The sequence below is a fragment of the Nematostella vectensis genome, chromosome 11, assembly GCF_932526225.1.
Source record: "Nematostella vectensis chromosome 11, jaNemVect1.1, whole genome shotgun sequence".
Taxonomy (NCBI): Eukaryota; Metazoa; Cnidaria; class Anthozoa; order Actiniaria; family Edwardsiidae; genus Nematostella; species Nematostella vectensis.
In genome coordinates this window covers 10,686,967-10,702,559 of record NC_064044.1, presented here as the reverse complement: position 1 = coordinate 10,702,559, position 15,593 = coordinate 10,686,967, and the positions used below count along the sequence as shown (strand labels likewise).

At 42.1% G+C, this 15,593-nt stretch overlaps 2 protein-coding genes and 1 long non-coding RNA gene across 3 annotated transcripts in view; 1 reads left to right on the top strand and 2 right to left on the bottom strand.

The window, feature by feature from the left end:
- The window catches only part of LOC5502719, a 51,801-nt gene extending 42,668 nt beyond the window's left edge, over positions 1–9,133 (bottom strand). The window contains exons 1-9 of the mRNA XM_048734392.1: positions 8,815–9,133; positions 5,689–5,800; positions 4,695–4,832; positions 4,299–4,411; positions 3,358–3,426; positions 3,084–3,147; positions 2,588–2,623; positions 1,981–2,241; positions 885–1,022 (exon numbers count right to left, since the gene is read on the bottom strand). Coding sequence (XP_048590349.1) covers positions 885–1,022; positions 1,981–2,241; positions 2,588–2,623; positions 3,084–3,147; positions 3,358–3,426; positions 4,299–4,411; positions 4,695–4,832; positions 5,689–5,800; positions 8,815–9,039 — 1,156 coding nt within the window. The 5' untranslated portion in view covers positions 9,040–9,133. The remainder of the gene's footprint in view (positions 1–884; positions 1,023–1,980; positions 2,242–2,587; positions 2,624–3,083; positions 3,148–3,357; positions 3,427–4,298; positions 4,412–4,694; positions 4,833–5,688; positions 5,801–8,814) is intronic.
- Positions 4,828–15,554, top strand: LOC116610233. Its single transcript, XR_004293266.2, has 2 exons — positions 4,828–4,968; positions 15,384–15,554. It is a non-coding gene; the product is annotated as an uncharacterized LOC116610233 (long non-coding RNA).
- LOC116620032 (tudor domain-containing protein 7-like) overlaps positions 12,230–15,593 on the bottom strand; it is a 40,886-nt gene continuing 37,522 nt past the window's right edge. The window contains exons 25-26 of the mRNA XM_048734390.1: positions 15,402–15,519; positions 12,230–13,588 (exon numbers count right to left, since the gene is read on the bottom strand). Coding sequence (XP_048590347.1) covers positions 13,356–13,588; positions 15,402–15,519 — 351 coding nt within the window. The 3' untranslated portion in view covers positions 12,230–13,355. The remainder of the gene's footprint in view (positions 13,589–15,401; positions 15,520–15,593) is intronic.

Here is a 15,593-nt window from a genome sequence, read left to right as displayed (position 1 = left end):
ACTCAGTGATTTTTATTTTGCAAGGTGGGGATATAGTAATTAAACCTCGACAAAGAGAACATCGTATTAAGTGATTATAAGTTTGCAAGCAGGCCCGTAGCCAGGGGGGGGGGGGGGGGGGGTTCAGAAGAACCACCCCACTCGACTGGGAGGTCCGCTCTCATTAAGGAAAATTAAGTACCACTACGAGGGGATGGTCCGCTAAATGGTAAACGAACCCCCCCTCCCCCTCCCCGCTTATATTCCTGTAAATAGGAATATAATTGAAAACCAATTGTTAATTTTTTTTTAAATATGAATGTATTCGGAGCAACGCCCGTGAAACAAAGATGAAAAGGTGCCAAATAAAATAATTGAATTGAATTGAAGGTACGGATTATTGTGAGAGCTAGAAAGAACTACCTAAAAGAATATGGTCCGCTAAATGGGTAAACGACCCCTTCCGCCACTCACTTAAAATCCTGGCTACGGGCCGGACAAGGTACAGAATTCATGCTCAAACCGTTGTGGTGGGGGGGATGCGTTCGCACCCCCTGTACCCCCCCCTGGGTACGGGCCTGTAAGGTTACTAGGTACGGCGATATAGTAGTAAAACCTGAATGAAGTGAACATTGTACAGTACTCGGCATTACTTAGATTACGAGGTACGGAGTATTAGTGGTCTTCATAAAGCGAATATGCTACTTAGCATAACATGATTACAAAATACGGATATAGTAGTTCAACTTGGATAAAGCGAACATCTCCTTCACCGATACAGAGTTTACAAGGTCTGGAAATAGTAGTTAAGCCTGGATAAAGCGAACATAGTACTCAGCGATACTGAATTTACAAGCTGTGGATATAGCAGTGTGACCTGGAGAAAGCTAAAATTGTTTCCTTACCAATAGTCCAGTCTCTATAGTAGATGAAGCAGCGGAGGTTGTATTTCGTCTCTAGTAGAGGAAGGAGCTCGTTCGACACGAACTCCTGGTCGCCACTGCTGTAGATGATTGATGCGTCATACTCGTAATTTGGGTCTCCTGGTGGAGAACACGGGAAAGAGTACAACATTAAATTCATCAGCATTATAGTCTGTGATTGATGTTTTGATAATAATTATGTTGGAAATGAATTAAAACAATGATTGTGAAGAAGATAATTATGATTGTTATGATGATGATAATAATGATGGTGGTTATGATAATTATGGTGGTGATGAATATTAATAATGATAGTGGTGATTATTGTGATTATGCTGGTGATTCTGGTGTTATGATGACGCTGATGATGGTTAGCGTGGCGATGATAATCATTATGGTGGTGTGGATGACGATTATTATGTTGGTAGTGATGCTGATGAATGATGATAGTGTTGATGATGATGACTATGATGATGCTGGGGAAGTGATCATTATAGTGATGATAATGATAATGAAGATGATAAAAATCATTAAGCTGCCATAAGAAATATTTCAGCTACTTTCATGCTTCCCTCCTACCTTCCAATAACTATCACCTCCCATCCACCCTTTCTTTCCACCGTCCCTACCACCCCTCCAATTCCTCCCGTCCCCTCCACCCCTCCCATTCCTCCCGTCCCCTCCACCCCTCCCATTCCTCCCGTCCCCTCCACCCCTCCCATTCCTCCCGTCTCTTCCACCCCTCCCATTCCTTCCATCCCCTCCACCCCTCCTATTCCTCCCTTCCCTTCACCCCTCCCATTCCTCCCGTCCTTCCACCCCTCCCATTCCTTCCGTCCCCTCCACCTCTCCTATTCCTCCCTTCCCTTCACCCCTCCCATTCCTCCCGTCCCTTCCATTCCTCCCATTTTTCCCGTCCCTTCCACCCCTCCAATTCCTCCCGTCCCCTCCACTCTTCCCATACCTCCCGTCCTTTTCACCCCTCCCATTCCTCCCGTCCCTTTCACTCCTCCCATTCCTCCCGTCCCTACAACCCATCCCACTTATCCCCTCCATCCCTGGGTGTAGCCTACGTTACCTGCAGGTGTCATCCTACAGATCTGATAGTGTCTGTGAATGCGTCTTAGTAGACAAAACACAAGCGCACTCCCCACTGCTGTCCCCACACATATCGTCACCGTGGTCATCACGTCAAGCTCGTGTTGCGGGTTGTCCGACTCTTGCGTGGTAGTGTTAGACATTTGCTGAGGGTCAGACGGTGAAGATGCTGATGGTAAGTGTCGTGATGTGGTGTTGACAATCTGTTGAGTGCTTGATGGGGTGGGTCCCATGGAGCTAGCTGCACAACGCATTACAAGATGAGATTATTGTTAATGACTGAATCACGTAAGTGGCTGAACGATGGAGGGCCCAGCGGGAAGCGGTGCCCCTTCACTCTTTCGAACTGGAAATCTAATGCTATGTCCCCCATCCTAAGAATTGCTATGTCCCCCCACCTTAAGGATTGCTATGTCCCCATCAACCCCAAGAAATTCTTGTCTTCATCCCTCCAATGATTGCTATGTCCTCACCCTCTAAGGGTTACAATGTTCCCACTCACCCTGAGAATTTCCTTGGCTATGTTTTTTGAACATCAATCTCGCTAAGGGGAAAAATGAAAATCCACACAAAGCGCCAAGACTTACTTGATGCAGCTCTTGCTGTGGAGTACCCTACCGTCACTGTTGTGAAAAGAAATATAAAGAACTTTAGATGTGGAAACAAAAGGACTAAAGGACTTGCACTAGCAATCATTTGACTTTTTAGCCGACAAACTCGCGCGCTAATGGCTTTTGACGGAAAATAACACCAGCAAAATAATTTTAGTTAGCGCTTATGAATCAGCAAGAAAATTTTCTTGTGTCAGTAAGGACTTATCGTCGTTGCAAGATTTTATTCCGCCGCTCTCTGGCGTGGGGACCGCAGCCATCGCCAGCAATGTTTTGTTGTTTTGTTTTTTACTTTGCTACCAAAAGCGTCACGTGACCAGCTAAGCATAGCTGTTGCTGTCCGAGCCTCGGGGATGCTTGCTACAAAACGCATACAGGAGTCGCTTGCTAAAAATGATATCTGTCCCTAAGATTTTTTTTTACATAAAAAAGTTTGATATGTTTTATAGCGAGTACTATAAGTATGTCCTACCATTTGGTTTAAACTCAGAAAAACTGGACGGAGCTTGGAGGTTATAAAGCGGATATGTCTGGACCTGTGAACGATAAATACCAAAACAAAAGCTATTTTAATTCAACGTGTTTTTGGTATATTGACACCAAATAACCCTCTTTAGTGAACTGCACTCGTGCTGTGTTCGTAAGCAAGTTCTGAATAATCTAGATATTGCTTTTAAGGGGGGGTGGGGGCAGTCTTCTCCCGTTACTCATTCTGCATTCGCTTGTTATCTTTTTTTAATACTTACTAAAACTTGGATTGCCTGTGGGTATGTCCAGCCTCCTTCCCCAGATACCAATGTGATCCACGTTTGATTCTATAGAAAGACAAAGTAGGATTCGCTTGAAAAAAATTGTGATAAACATTGCTCCATTCAAATCAGAATTGCTGATATGGGCAACTCGATCTACCACTTCAATAATAAGAAAAAGTGAAAAAGGAAAGGAAAAAAAGATAATACTATGTCATTACCGGAGGATCAAACCTCCTCAGTTTTAAAAGAAAAGAGAAAAAATAGACCATACATCCAGACGTGGCGCTGAATCACCGTATGGCAGCTAAAGCTTTACGGCTAGGCTGGAGATTTCGGCCCCAGCACCGCTATCTAGCGAACTGTGTAACACACAGGTACCAGAAGCACACGCGCATTAATAGGGAGGCAATAACCAGGTTCCTAGCCCTTGAGACCGAAGTCTTATACGGTTACGCCACACACAGCTCGCTGTGACGTAGAGTGAAAAATATTGAGGTCTATCTGGGCGCCTAGGGTCTCTTGGGGCTGGCTAAATCAGCGACGCTAGATGCACGTGCATATGAATTCTTTTGTGCGCATGACAAAAAAGAAAACTTAGGTAACTTGCACTAAGAAATCACGTGACCCTTTCAAAGGCAAACTCACGTCAAGCGCCATACTATATACAAAAATGCCGTCACGTCAGAGAGCGACGTAAAACTATAATATATTTAAAGACAAAAAATGCCGTTTCGGAGATAGAGAGATTATGGCTGATTCGCAAGCGCTGAATAAGGTTGCATTTTGTTATTGTTAACCCTAATTACGTGTGAGCTTGCCATCCATTAAGTCACGCGATTTCTAAATGCAATTCACCTATTCCTTGTCTAGTCCAGAACGGCTACGGGGATCTCTAGCTTTTAGTAAGACGTAACTCTGACTGATTCGTTCTTCACCTTGTCGGTTCGTTGACAAAATGGTACTCCAATATGAACGTCACTGTCCGGTGGGGGAGGAAACCACCTCACAATAAACCCCTGCCATCTTTCCTCATCGGCGGCACTCAGATCTGGAGGGAAAATAGATATCAGTTCCTTGGGGTTTACTACGAGTGACACACGATTTCGACCCCAAATATACGCACTTTTCTAACGACACGCAACTTAAGCGACACGCATGACTCCAATGATACGCAAAATCAACGACACGCGCGATTCCCAAAAAATCCACTCGCGACTCTAACGAAACACACGACACCAACGATACACTATTCGCGACTCTAAAGAAAAGAAACGTTAACAACATGCACGACTCCAACGACACGCGTGATCTACTCTATATTAATCCCTTACTTGCGTATTGCAGATCCCACGATACGCGAGCCACCCACGACACGCCCGCCGCCAGGGAGCCATTGTTTTCTTGTGTGAAGTCCACGGTCAAATTACGGATCTCTCCGGTATATAGATCAGAGTCAAGGTTACCACAATCTGAGAAGTGTCAAGTGGTCAGTGGTCAAAGAGTTGATAATGCCGAGGGACGAGATGGGGTTGTCTTATCTTAGCAGTTAATGCGCACTAGCTACACTTCTGACTCCTGACTCAAGTATTTCTGTTTTCTGTGAAGGTATGTAGGTCTTTTTATGTGTTTAATGTATAAGAAGTTAAAGAGTATACATACGTGTGAAGAAGGCACGTGTGTCTTATTGTGACATGTGTATAGACTTTGAGACATAACACAAGGACTCTATGGGTGAAGGTATATACTCAAGAGGCATATGTTTGAATATTATATGTGTATAGTGCCTGTAGAATGTATGTGTGAAGGTATGTAAGCTTTACTGAGACATGTGCGTAGGCTTTATTACATGACATGTGTAAAGGTATGTAGGTCCATCTGAATCATGTGTTAAATGAAATAAGGACCAAAAGGTATGTATATATGTGAAGGTGTCTTATTGGAACATGCGTATAGGTTTGTCTGCCATGCGATACGGGTTCTATGTGTGAAGGTATCTGTGTCTTATAGTAGTTGTAATCTGGACCGATGCGGAAATAGAGCCTAGCCCGTGGTGGACATGTTGGATACTAGAGAATGAAGGCGCGTACACAGGGGGTGCGCACGGTGCAAAGCCCCCCCCCCCCCCTCCCAGCCCCTTGGCCGCCAAAAAGTTGGTCATTTCTTATTAAGGAATCTTCAGATACTATTCTTTTTCATATGATACCTATGACTTCGCACCTCAGACAATCCTGGGTACAAAAATGTAGCATAAACATACAACGAATAGTTACGTTACCAGAGAACCTTGTCGCTTGTGATATATAATAGGTGTAATCATACTCTTACCTTTCGTCGGCGCAGCCCTCGATTTCCTTTCATTTCTTGGTGCTCGAGATGACGCTGCTTCTCTCGCGGACCTGGCCTTGGTGCAATCTCGATGGCAATTTGACCGCGCGATCTAGTTAGTTGAACACACGTTGGCATGATAATCAACAAATGTGTAGTTCCAGAAAATTTACATACCCCCTCCCAACCCCTGAAATTTACAACCCCCTGGAAAAAAAATAAATAAAGCAGTAACAGTTACGGAAAAAGGGCATTCAACACCCCCCCTCCCCTTTGGAAATCCCTGGGTGTCCCTTTGGAAATCCCTGGGTGTTTAACCCGCCCAACACCCGGAATTTCCAATCCCCTCCATGGGGGGGGGGGGGGGGGGGGGAGTGGATTTTTTTCTGGAGCAACACAATGCAGATAAGAATAGCGTTTAGAATTTCTAGTAAAACAAATCAGAAGAATAGAAATTGAGAACAAAATGAATATCAACGCAAGTGATAGATAGGCGGAAAGCACAATCATAAAGCGGAAATACTAAGGCAGAGAAAATCATAAAAAGAGGTGATATTTTTTGGCGCTTTCTACATTCTCGCAAATGAAAAACTTTTCAATTTGTATTTAACAGGTAATTATTCTGGTGATGATAAAGAATGGTGAAAAATAGATACAGCGTGAAAACTTCAGGACTATTTACTAAAATGGTTATGGAGAACTTAAAATTGCTCAACAAGCAAAGACTGTCACGACTCGAGCGAAAAGGTTTGTTTATTACGCTTTATCTTATGACGCACGCGAATTCAATGATTTGTTAAAAAGGCACTTACGACCCTTGGTGAGACAGCGCGGATTGAGCATTGAAACAGCAGAAGAGAGCCATCAAGTGCGACCAAAACAAACTCAAAACAATAGACGACGATATGCATTATGCATTTCATGTCTTGCTTGTTTAAAGCACTACACTTCTGATCTTCTCTATGAATTTTGCCAATTTCCCAGAGGATAAATACCTATGCCATCTTTTTATTGGCTAATTAAAGTGTATGCCCGATAAGTATTATAATAAGTAAAATAGCAAGTCGAAGGCCTTCAAATGTGTTTTTCTTTTCGCGCGCTTTCTGTTTTTTTGAAGATTACATACGATATTCAACAGAAAAAAAGCGTAAATAACTCAAATAAATCAAGTTTACAAGTACACGATCATACCAGAAAGCGGCACAGCAAATGTTATTTGTGTTAGATGTTCTTTAGGGCATCATTTTCTATCTATTGGTTGACGAGTTCCTGTATTATGTGACCTCCCTTCATCATCTTGACCTTCGTTCAAGCAAACGAAGCAGGAAATTAAAAACTGTGTTGAATCAAACGATACCGGACCGTTTTCTTCTGGAAGAAATTTACAGTATTTTGTTAAGTCAAACAATTGAATACCCCGCCACAGAATTTCTTTTCATTCTATAACACTCTTCTTTTAAAAAGAATCTTTTTTATAAGAACGTCAAGCCTGAGATTTCACCAAATTTTAAGAACATGCCGAGGCTCAGATAGCAGAAAAAATTTCTTTTTAGTCCTGATGCGTTCTAAAATGTAGAATCAAATTGCGCTCATAGTAACAACCTTATTATTGCTATTGATCATTAGTGTAATTCATTGGGTATTATATTCTTATTTACACTAAAATTTAAGAATATCGTTAAGAACATATCCAGCCTTAAAAAAAGGAGTATGTATAATGCCTCCTTTCTTTTAGAAATTAAGGTATGAAGAACTTTTGTAGAACATGTTTAAAGGGAATTCTAGAGTTGCTCCCTTTGTAATTACTGTTCTTTTTTATAGAAAGATAATATTATTTCACAAATCATGGTTAATGTTCGAGCAGGGGCAAACCAAACAATTATTTACTTTCAATAGGTTTTCTACATCAGTGATCAAAAAGGATTCCAAGTTCATTTGTTGACATTTTTTCTAATGAATGGCTTTGCCTTTTGCTTATAAGACATTACCACGGTATAACTGATAAAGTGATAGAGTGATACTGCCTAGATAGAATGAAAACGTCAACGCTGTGACTATGGTTTAATAGAGTTACGTCATGGGTTTTTTTTGGTTACCGCCACATGAACATGTGGTTTTCCATCAATGCGGAAAGAATATTATTGATGACATAGCACTTTATTAGACTCACAAAGCAAGCCGAAAACAACTTCAAATTAATTCTAAATGTTAAGTTTAATAATAACAAATCTCTGAAAATGACAAACGCGTCGGTTTTTGCAGACATGTAATTTCGCGAGTTGCAAATGGAATTTGTTTATAAAAGCATCCCTGTGGCGTTACAGGTAAATTCCCGTACTTGTAACAATAGCCAGGGCTTATAGACGCCAGGATGCGGTGTTTGTTGCTAGAATTGCAATAAGTACTATTTTTATTTCCAGTAGACCTGTATCAAACCATAAACCGGAGATCAGATTTGAAGATGTTTTTTTACTAGAGATAAATCAATTTTGTGACATGGTTGGATATCAGCTTTCGGCAATGTCTCAGCCTAAAGACTTTTTAATAGCATTTATACCTTAAATTGCACCCCTTTGCGCCCTTCATCCTACAAAATATCACAATAAAAAAAAAATCAAACGAAAAGAGTTCTGAAGGTTTTGACTTGAGCTCGATACTTCCAAACAAAGAAAACGTTGATTTGCTTTGTTTTTGTTTTGTTAAATGCTAATTATGTTTTTACGATAAGAGAGTTATTGCTTGTGTTTTTGCTTTTCCACTTACAGCACAGTACACGTTCAATTTGATGCATGTATTTCCCCCCTGAATTTCTATGTAAGTAGTACAAAACTACACAAAAACACATCATTTTTAAGCATTGGTAAATGGTCCCGCGAAAAGACTTTCTTTTAGGTGTTAGAAATTTTCACTTGGGACTATCTTTAAGTTAAAATCGCTTAGTTGTTGCTCATGTTTACAATTAAGATTCTGACAAGAATAATATGTGAAGGATTTTTAAAAAAATATGCATTATTGACATGCAAGTTTTCTAACATAATATCAAACGACTGATATTCAATTAAGCCTCAAACACACAACAAAACATTACTATTAACAGACGAGACGGTCTTTACAAAAAGCACTTACCCGCGTTGCTATTACATTCGCAAACTCTACTCTTCTTCGACGAAATCTTGTCAAGTGCTGCCGAAGTGCAAGGCAGCGTTTTATGCAGAGCGATTCGATGTTTCTAGGGTCAATAGCAGCTTCGCTGTCATTTTGTGCGTGCACTGTATGCACAATGCATAGGGTGTAAATCAGAGCTAGGGAGATCCCGACTTGGGCTCTGAATTGCTTTGGTAGCATTTTCATCTTGCAATCATACAATTAGAACTATACAGCGCTTTGAACAGTTCTCGCATACTACGGTAAACAACTGTGACGTAAATAAAGGTCAAGTTATAGAAAGCTTCTAGCTACTCTATTATGCTAAAGAGGGCTAAACAAAGGGTTCCCGGAATGACAGGACGAAACACGGCATCAGGGAGGGAGGGGTGGTGTGCACTGGCATGAAAGAAGCCACGTACGTGAACCAACACAAGTGAGGGAAGACATACACTCTCCTAAATATTCAAAGGGTTCCGCAAGCCAAGCAAACAACAATATCATATGGTTATTGCATTGAGCAAGGCATAGGTTAAATTTCATCCTCGGAAACCCAGGGTGTCGAGGTCACAGGCGCGAGAGCGAGGCGGAACAAGGCCGGCGGAGGTGGAGGGGGTAGGGGACGCGAGAGATGAGAAAGAAGTGAGAGATCCTCTCGCTCCCCCACCCCCCTCCCCCCCATCCCCCCATCCCCCCTCCGCCGTCTCGCGCCTTATTACGCTATACGAAACGCCCTGGATACCTTGGACCTTGTGGACGCTTGTTTGCTGAGCAAGATTCGACTTTAATGCGGAAACGGGGATATTCTTAGGTAATATGGTTGTACCAAACGATGCAGGATTTTTAGACCAGTAGGGAAAGCATGAATTTGTGTTTCTCCCCCTTAAAAGGTAAATGCTCGGCTGAAAAAGCAGACATTTTTGGGAGGGAGGGGGTGGGGGAAGTAAAGTGGAATTTGCTTTAATTTATTTGATATCCTGCTACTCGAAGTATAATGATTGATAAGAGAATCGTCAGTTATACTATTGTAACAACAAGGCGGGAAGAAGATTTAGGTTACGAGACAATCCATTAAGACACGGTCGATAGAGCAATAAAATGGCAAGTTTTCCCAAAATAAGGTCTGGTTGACTTCGCTAAGCTTGAATTTTTGCGTAGAAGTTCCTTATGTTATGTAAACCAACATATCAAAAAGTTTTTTTTTTTTCTAATGGATTCGTCTATTCGAGATATGAGGCGAGATATAAGTGCAATTTTCAAATTTCCAAAGTATGAATTATCCTCGTTTTTAGGGAGAAATCGGGCTCTGATCAGAAATCAACGCCAACTTTGCTCGCAAATATCTAAATTTCGTATCTTAAAAATTTCTATAAAATTTGGAATTAAGCTTTTGGTCAGAGGAACTCCTTGTATGCAGATTCTTGAGCTTATATATTGAGAATTAGAAACTTCGTGCCATAATTTTTTGCTCTGTCGGCCACGGCCGATAGAATGGCGCCAGCTCACTTTCCCGTGACGGGAACAAAGAGATGCTCTTGCTCGATTGCCGGTTCGAAAGTACCATGTGCATTATGCACGCCACGTGGTGGGACGAGAGGAGCATTCGAGAAGATTCGGATCCTCACAATGGAAGCTCCAAGGGTGGTTGAGATACAATAGCCTGCACACAGACGCTAGTGTGTGGGCCGAGCGAAAAGCCCAATCAAACTCAGAAATTGCTCGCCCGTCACGCAAGAGAACGCGAAAAATAAAAACAAAAAATATTTCACTAAAAATAAGTTGTTTCTGACAAAGTAACTCTGGCTGACTCTCAATCGTTGCTTGCTTTTTGTTTTTGATGTTTTGCCGCTAAAAGACTGAGCACGCGCGAGTTTTGCCTAAGAGTCACGTGATATCTAAGCGCAAGTGTCTTGTGGTCTTGTGGAACCCATCTCTGTTAGAATTTTCCTCAACACCTTTATTTAAAAGGCCGCTCAAATTACTTTTTATTTTTTTATAGCTCTAGGACTATGCTAGCTACTTACTAACCGAGAGTGAGGTCATGCCGGGAAATATCAAACATCACAGGTTTCCCGGGCGCCCAGGCTCTTTTAACACAAGGCAACCATTAAAACAAGGCAACCATTCACTGTAATGTTGGGCTCTAAGAGGGACTAATCGCCAATATGTGACTAACCATTCATAGCCTTTAGGCGGCGAAACACTACCCCCCTAAATTAAAAAATAATAAAAGAAAAAAGTAATTCACTTGGAACAAATCAAGCTCCAATAATGTCCATTCCCTTCACCTCAAAAAGTAGATAGTCGATCCATAATTCAGCATTCTGATAAGAAGCATGAGGGTTAGGGCGAGTAAATATAAATGATAGGATTCTACATCCATATTTAAAACTTATGTTATAAAATTCGACAAGTTTTATGGGGATTTTATACACACTATTTACCAACCAATATCTAGAAATAGTCAAATAAGGCATTCGCATTCTCTTGCTGTTAAGCCCGAGTGACAGGCCCTTTATCGTTCCCTTTGAAGTATAGGGGCTGGGTTTGGTGCTGGTAGCACGTAATTTGGAATACATCACCGTCAGATATCGAAATAATTTTATTTCTCGCACCAATGACTCACTTCGTGCTACTAGGGCCTGTTTACATGGAGATAGGGTCACCCTATCAGGAGGGTTACCCTACTCTATTGTTTTTTGTGGTTTGTGTTTACATGTCAGATAAGGTGACCCTAGGGGTAGGGTGACCCTACCAGGAGAGCCAACTTTTTGCCCTGTAAACGCGCTAGTAGGGTGACCCTAGGGGTAGGGTGACCCTATCTACCAGCTAGGGTGACCCTACCAGGAGAGCCAACTTTTTGCCCTGTAAACGCGCTAGTAGGGTGACCCTAGGGGTAGAGTGACCCTACCAGGAGAGCCAACTTTTTGCCTTGTAAACGCGCTAGTAGGGTGCCCCTAGGGGTAGGGCTATCTATAATTGCATCAAATGACGTCAAGTTACGTAGTTTTGCGCTCGTATTTCCGCGCCAAATCAAGCATACAACAAAATGGTGACTCGTCAGTATCAACCGGGATTCCAAGCCGAGAATATTGCGAATGAGCAGCAAAGTAGTGAGAAGGATAAAGATAATAATACAGATCATTTTAGTGTGCTTATGGAGTTCAACGCCAATAGAGAACGTCTTCCCGCCATTTTGTTGTTTTACGAAGCTTAGCGACCGAGCCCTAAAGGTAGCCCTGTCCCGTGTTAGCCCTAGCTTGTCGAGTTCTCATGTAAAAGAGGGCTATGTTTTGACCCTCCTGGTAGGGTGACCCTATCTCCATGTAAACAGGCCTTTACACTTAAACGCTTTTCCTTGCTTTGCACACACCCCTCTACCAGAAATAAAATACACTTTTCTCAAATGTGCTTTAATGAAGCTTAATGTCTATAAATGACATTTATTGTCCGATATATATCTCTAGCCTGTGATCTTGGCCTATATTTACATTTAAACAACCACTTTTCTTCGAGTCTTTGTAGATATCAATATAATTATGAAGATACAAAGTCAATTATACAAACATTATATTACCTCGCATACATAGGAGATGTCAGCAAGCGAAATTCACTATAGGATTCCAAAACACAAAATATGATGCATTTTTGGCAGCAAAGAGATTGGTACGAAGCGGAAGTCAATCTATCTTAACTAGCTTACGGTTATCCCTAGTCCCTACTCGCTGACAAGAGCGTCCGAAAGAAATGGTAACAAACTAGCTTCCGGCCATCCTGCATCTCCCCTTCGCCTACTTGACAAGAGCGGCAAAAATGAATGATAGCGAGCGAAAGTCTATCTATAATAGCTAGCCTTCGCTATCACGAGAGCCTTTATTGCTGATTAGACTAGGGCAACTAGAGGGACTGGTGCCAAGCGGAAGTATATACCTTAGCTAGGTTCCGGTCATGCCGAGTCCCCCCTCGCCGATTTGACAAGTGGGAAATAATTAGAGTCATAATTAAGTGCTATAAACTTCCATTTAAGTGTCTTGAAAAGGTATTTTTAGGATAGTGCTCTTGGTTCCCGAAATACGGGTAATAACTCCAAAGTAGGTCCGACTTCATGGCCTTATATCAAGGCTCTGGCATAAGGGTCAGCAAAAGTTGTACTGATGGGTAGTCTGTTCTCCGATTTTCACCCCACCCCACCCCCCTCGCTCGTACAGTTACAGATGGGCCTTCTAGAGTTCAGCTCTCTGTCCGGTGAGCATGCCTATCCGTCAAATGCACATCCGCCATAATTCACATCCCTCCCCTCGCTCATGAAGTAGACAAGAGTAGAAGAGACAGAGGCACCTTGAATTGTTCAGTTTTCTGTTCTCCGTGCAAGCCCCTCCTCTACGAGTAAATCACTCGCTCATGAAGTAGAAGAGACAGAGGCACCTTGGATTGTTCAGTTTTCTGTTCTCCGTGCAAGCCCCTCCTCTACGAGTAAATCACTCGTAGACAAGAGTAGAAGAGACAGAGGCACCTTGAATTGTTTAGTTTTCTGTTCTCCGTGCAAGCCCTTCCTCTACGAGTAAATCCGCAATGTTCAAATCCTTCCGATCCTTCGTATCGAAAATGGACAAGGGGATCTTGTATTCCTCGCCAAACGACACGGTGTACTTTTCAGCCTCCACACTACAAACTACTGTCTTGAAATTCGTGAGCTCCTGAAATCGGGCGATGGCCTCTTCCGTCCACTCGCCAGACTCGCCTACACCGTGGACATCTACGGGAGAGAAAATAGTGAGAAATGGCTTATGAAATACGGCATCGGCGTAATTTGAGTCTGGAGAAATAAATCCAGATAACAAAATGCTCTCAGAGCAACCTTACTGACTACAACCATACGTATTATGACTTGTAAGTAGTCTATTGAACCATCGGTACACCTTAACTGAAGTCTTACTAGCTCTATCTGGTATCTTACCAGCTCTATCTGGTATCTTACAAGGTCTGTACAGGACCCGAAATGATCCCAGGACCCGAAATGATCCCCAAAAGTACCCCAAATGATCCTGGGACCCGAAACGATACCGAGGAGTCCCCGGAATCAACCCCAAGGAATTGCGGTAATGGACAAAGGGAAAGCAGAAGAAATACTTGCAATTCCTGAAGCACAATTAAGGGTTAACAGCGACTCAATTTCTAAACAATGCGACTTAAAAATATTAAATTCGAATACAATACTTATATTTAGTACATTGCCCGGCGTTAAACACATAAACAGAGTCCAAAACAAATACACAACTTTCAATTGCTACTGAAAGGAATACAGCATAAACATAGCACAGCTTTGCTCAGATCAACCAAACTCTCGACCTTCCATCACACTCTAAACATTTTGCGGTTCCGACACATGACACTCATTTCCGGTAAACATCACCCCTTAAAATTAATATTCATTTGACAACCAAACATGTATTTCACCACGAAATTCTTGTTTACACGAGCGAATATACCGACACATTATATTTAGGCAGCCGGTTTGGCCGAGAAGATGGAATGACAAAAGCACACTGAGTAATACACTCGAACAACCCTTCTACTACCGATGCAAAATATTAAGAGGATGTGGCATTTGTTGAAAGCAATATTATGTGAGTTTTTAATTTCCTCATGTAGTCGTGCGTACACCCCGGCATGATCTCATGATAGGATAGGTCTTTTATTCGCCGAATACAAACATGCAAAAAAATAACCTTAACACATTCACTTCCTATGAAAAGCAGCATGTCCTATCCTTTCTTTTTGGCATGTAAAAATGATTTATCCACACCGTGTTCTTCAAATTAATATCACAGGAATTGTTAGTTGACCCTAATTTCTGACTCAACCACTGTATTTCCCCCGCAGTCGTATTTTAATATCTAAATACTATAGTTTTAGTTGATGTAAATTTCCTTTTAATAACACAAATAAAGCTAAATGTTTCATATGTTTTTAAAACTGAAAGCCAATCCTTACACATTCCTTTTGTTGTCCATTACTGCAATTCCTTGGGGCTCATTTCGGGGACTCTTGGGGATCGTTTCGGGTCCCGGGATCAGTTGGGGGAACTTTTGGGGATCGTTTCGGGTCCTGCGATCGTTTCAGGTCCTGGGATCATTTCGAATCCTTACCAGGTCTCCCTGGTGTCTTACCAGGTCTCCCTGGTATCTTAGCAGCTCTACCTGGTATCTTAGCAGCTCTACCTGGTATCTTAGCAGCTCTATCTGGTATCTTAGCAGCTCTATCTGGTATCTTACCAGCTCTATCTGGTATCTTACCAGCTCTACCTGGTATCTTACCAGGTCTATCTGGTGTCTTACCAGGTCTACCTGGTGTCTTACCAGCTCTACCTGGTATCTTACCAGGTCTACCTGGTATCTTACCAGGTCTACCTGGTATCTTACCAGGTCTATCTGGTATCTTACCAGGTCTATCTGGTATCTTACCAGCTCTACCTGGTATCTTACCAGGTCTATCTGGTATCTTACAAGCTCTATCTGGTATTTTACCAGGTCTATTTGGTATCTTAACAGGCTTATCTGGCATCCTACCTGCTAGAGATCCCGGTAGGGCCAGGCACGGAACCTGCTTGTACTCATCCCTGAGGATTTGAAGGGCGCTGGACTGAAGGATGGCAAAGTCTCCATAATCCAGAAAACGAACGCAGTACTGAGAGAAAAACAAATATAATTGTCAAATGTCAATGTCATTGTCGTTTTTCATTAATGATAGGAAGGTGAAAC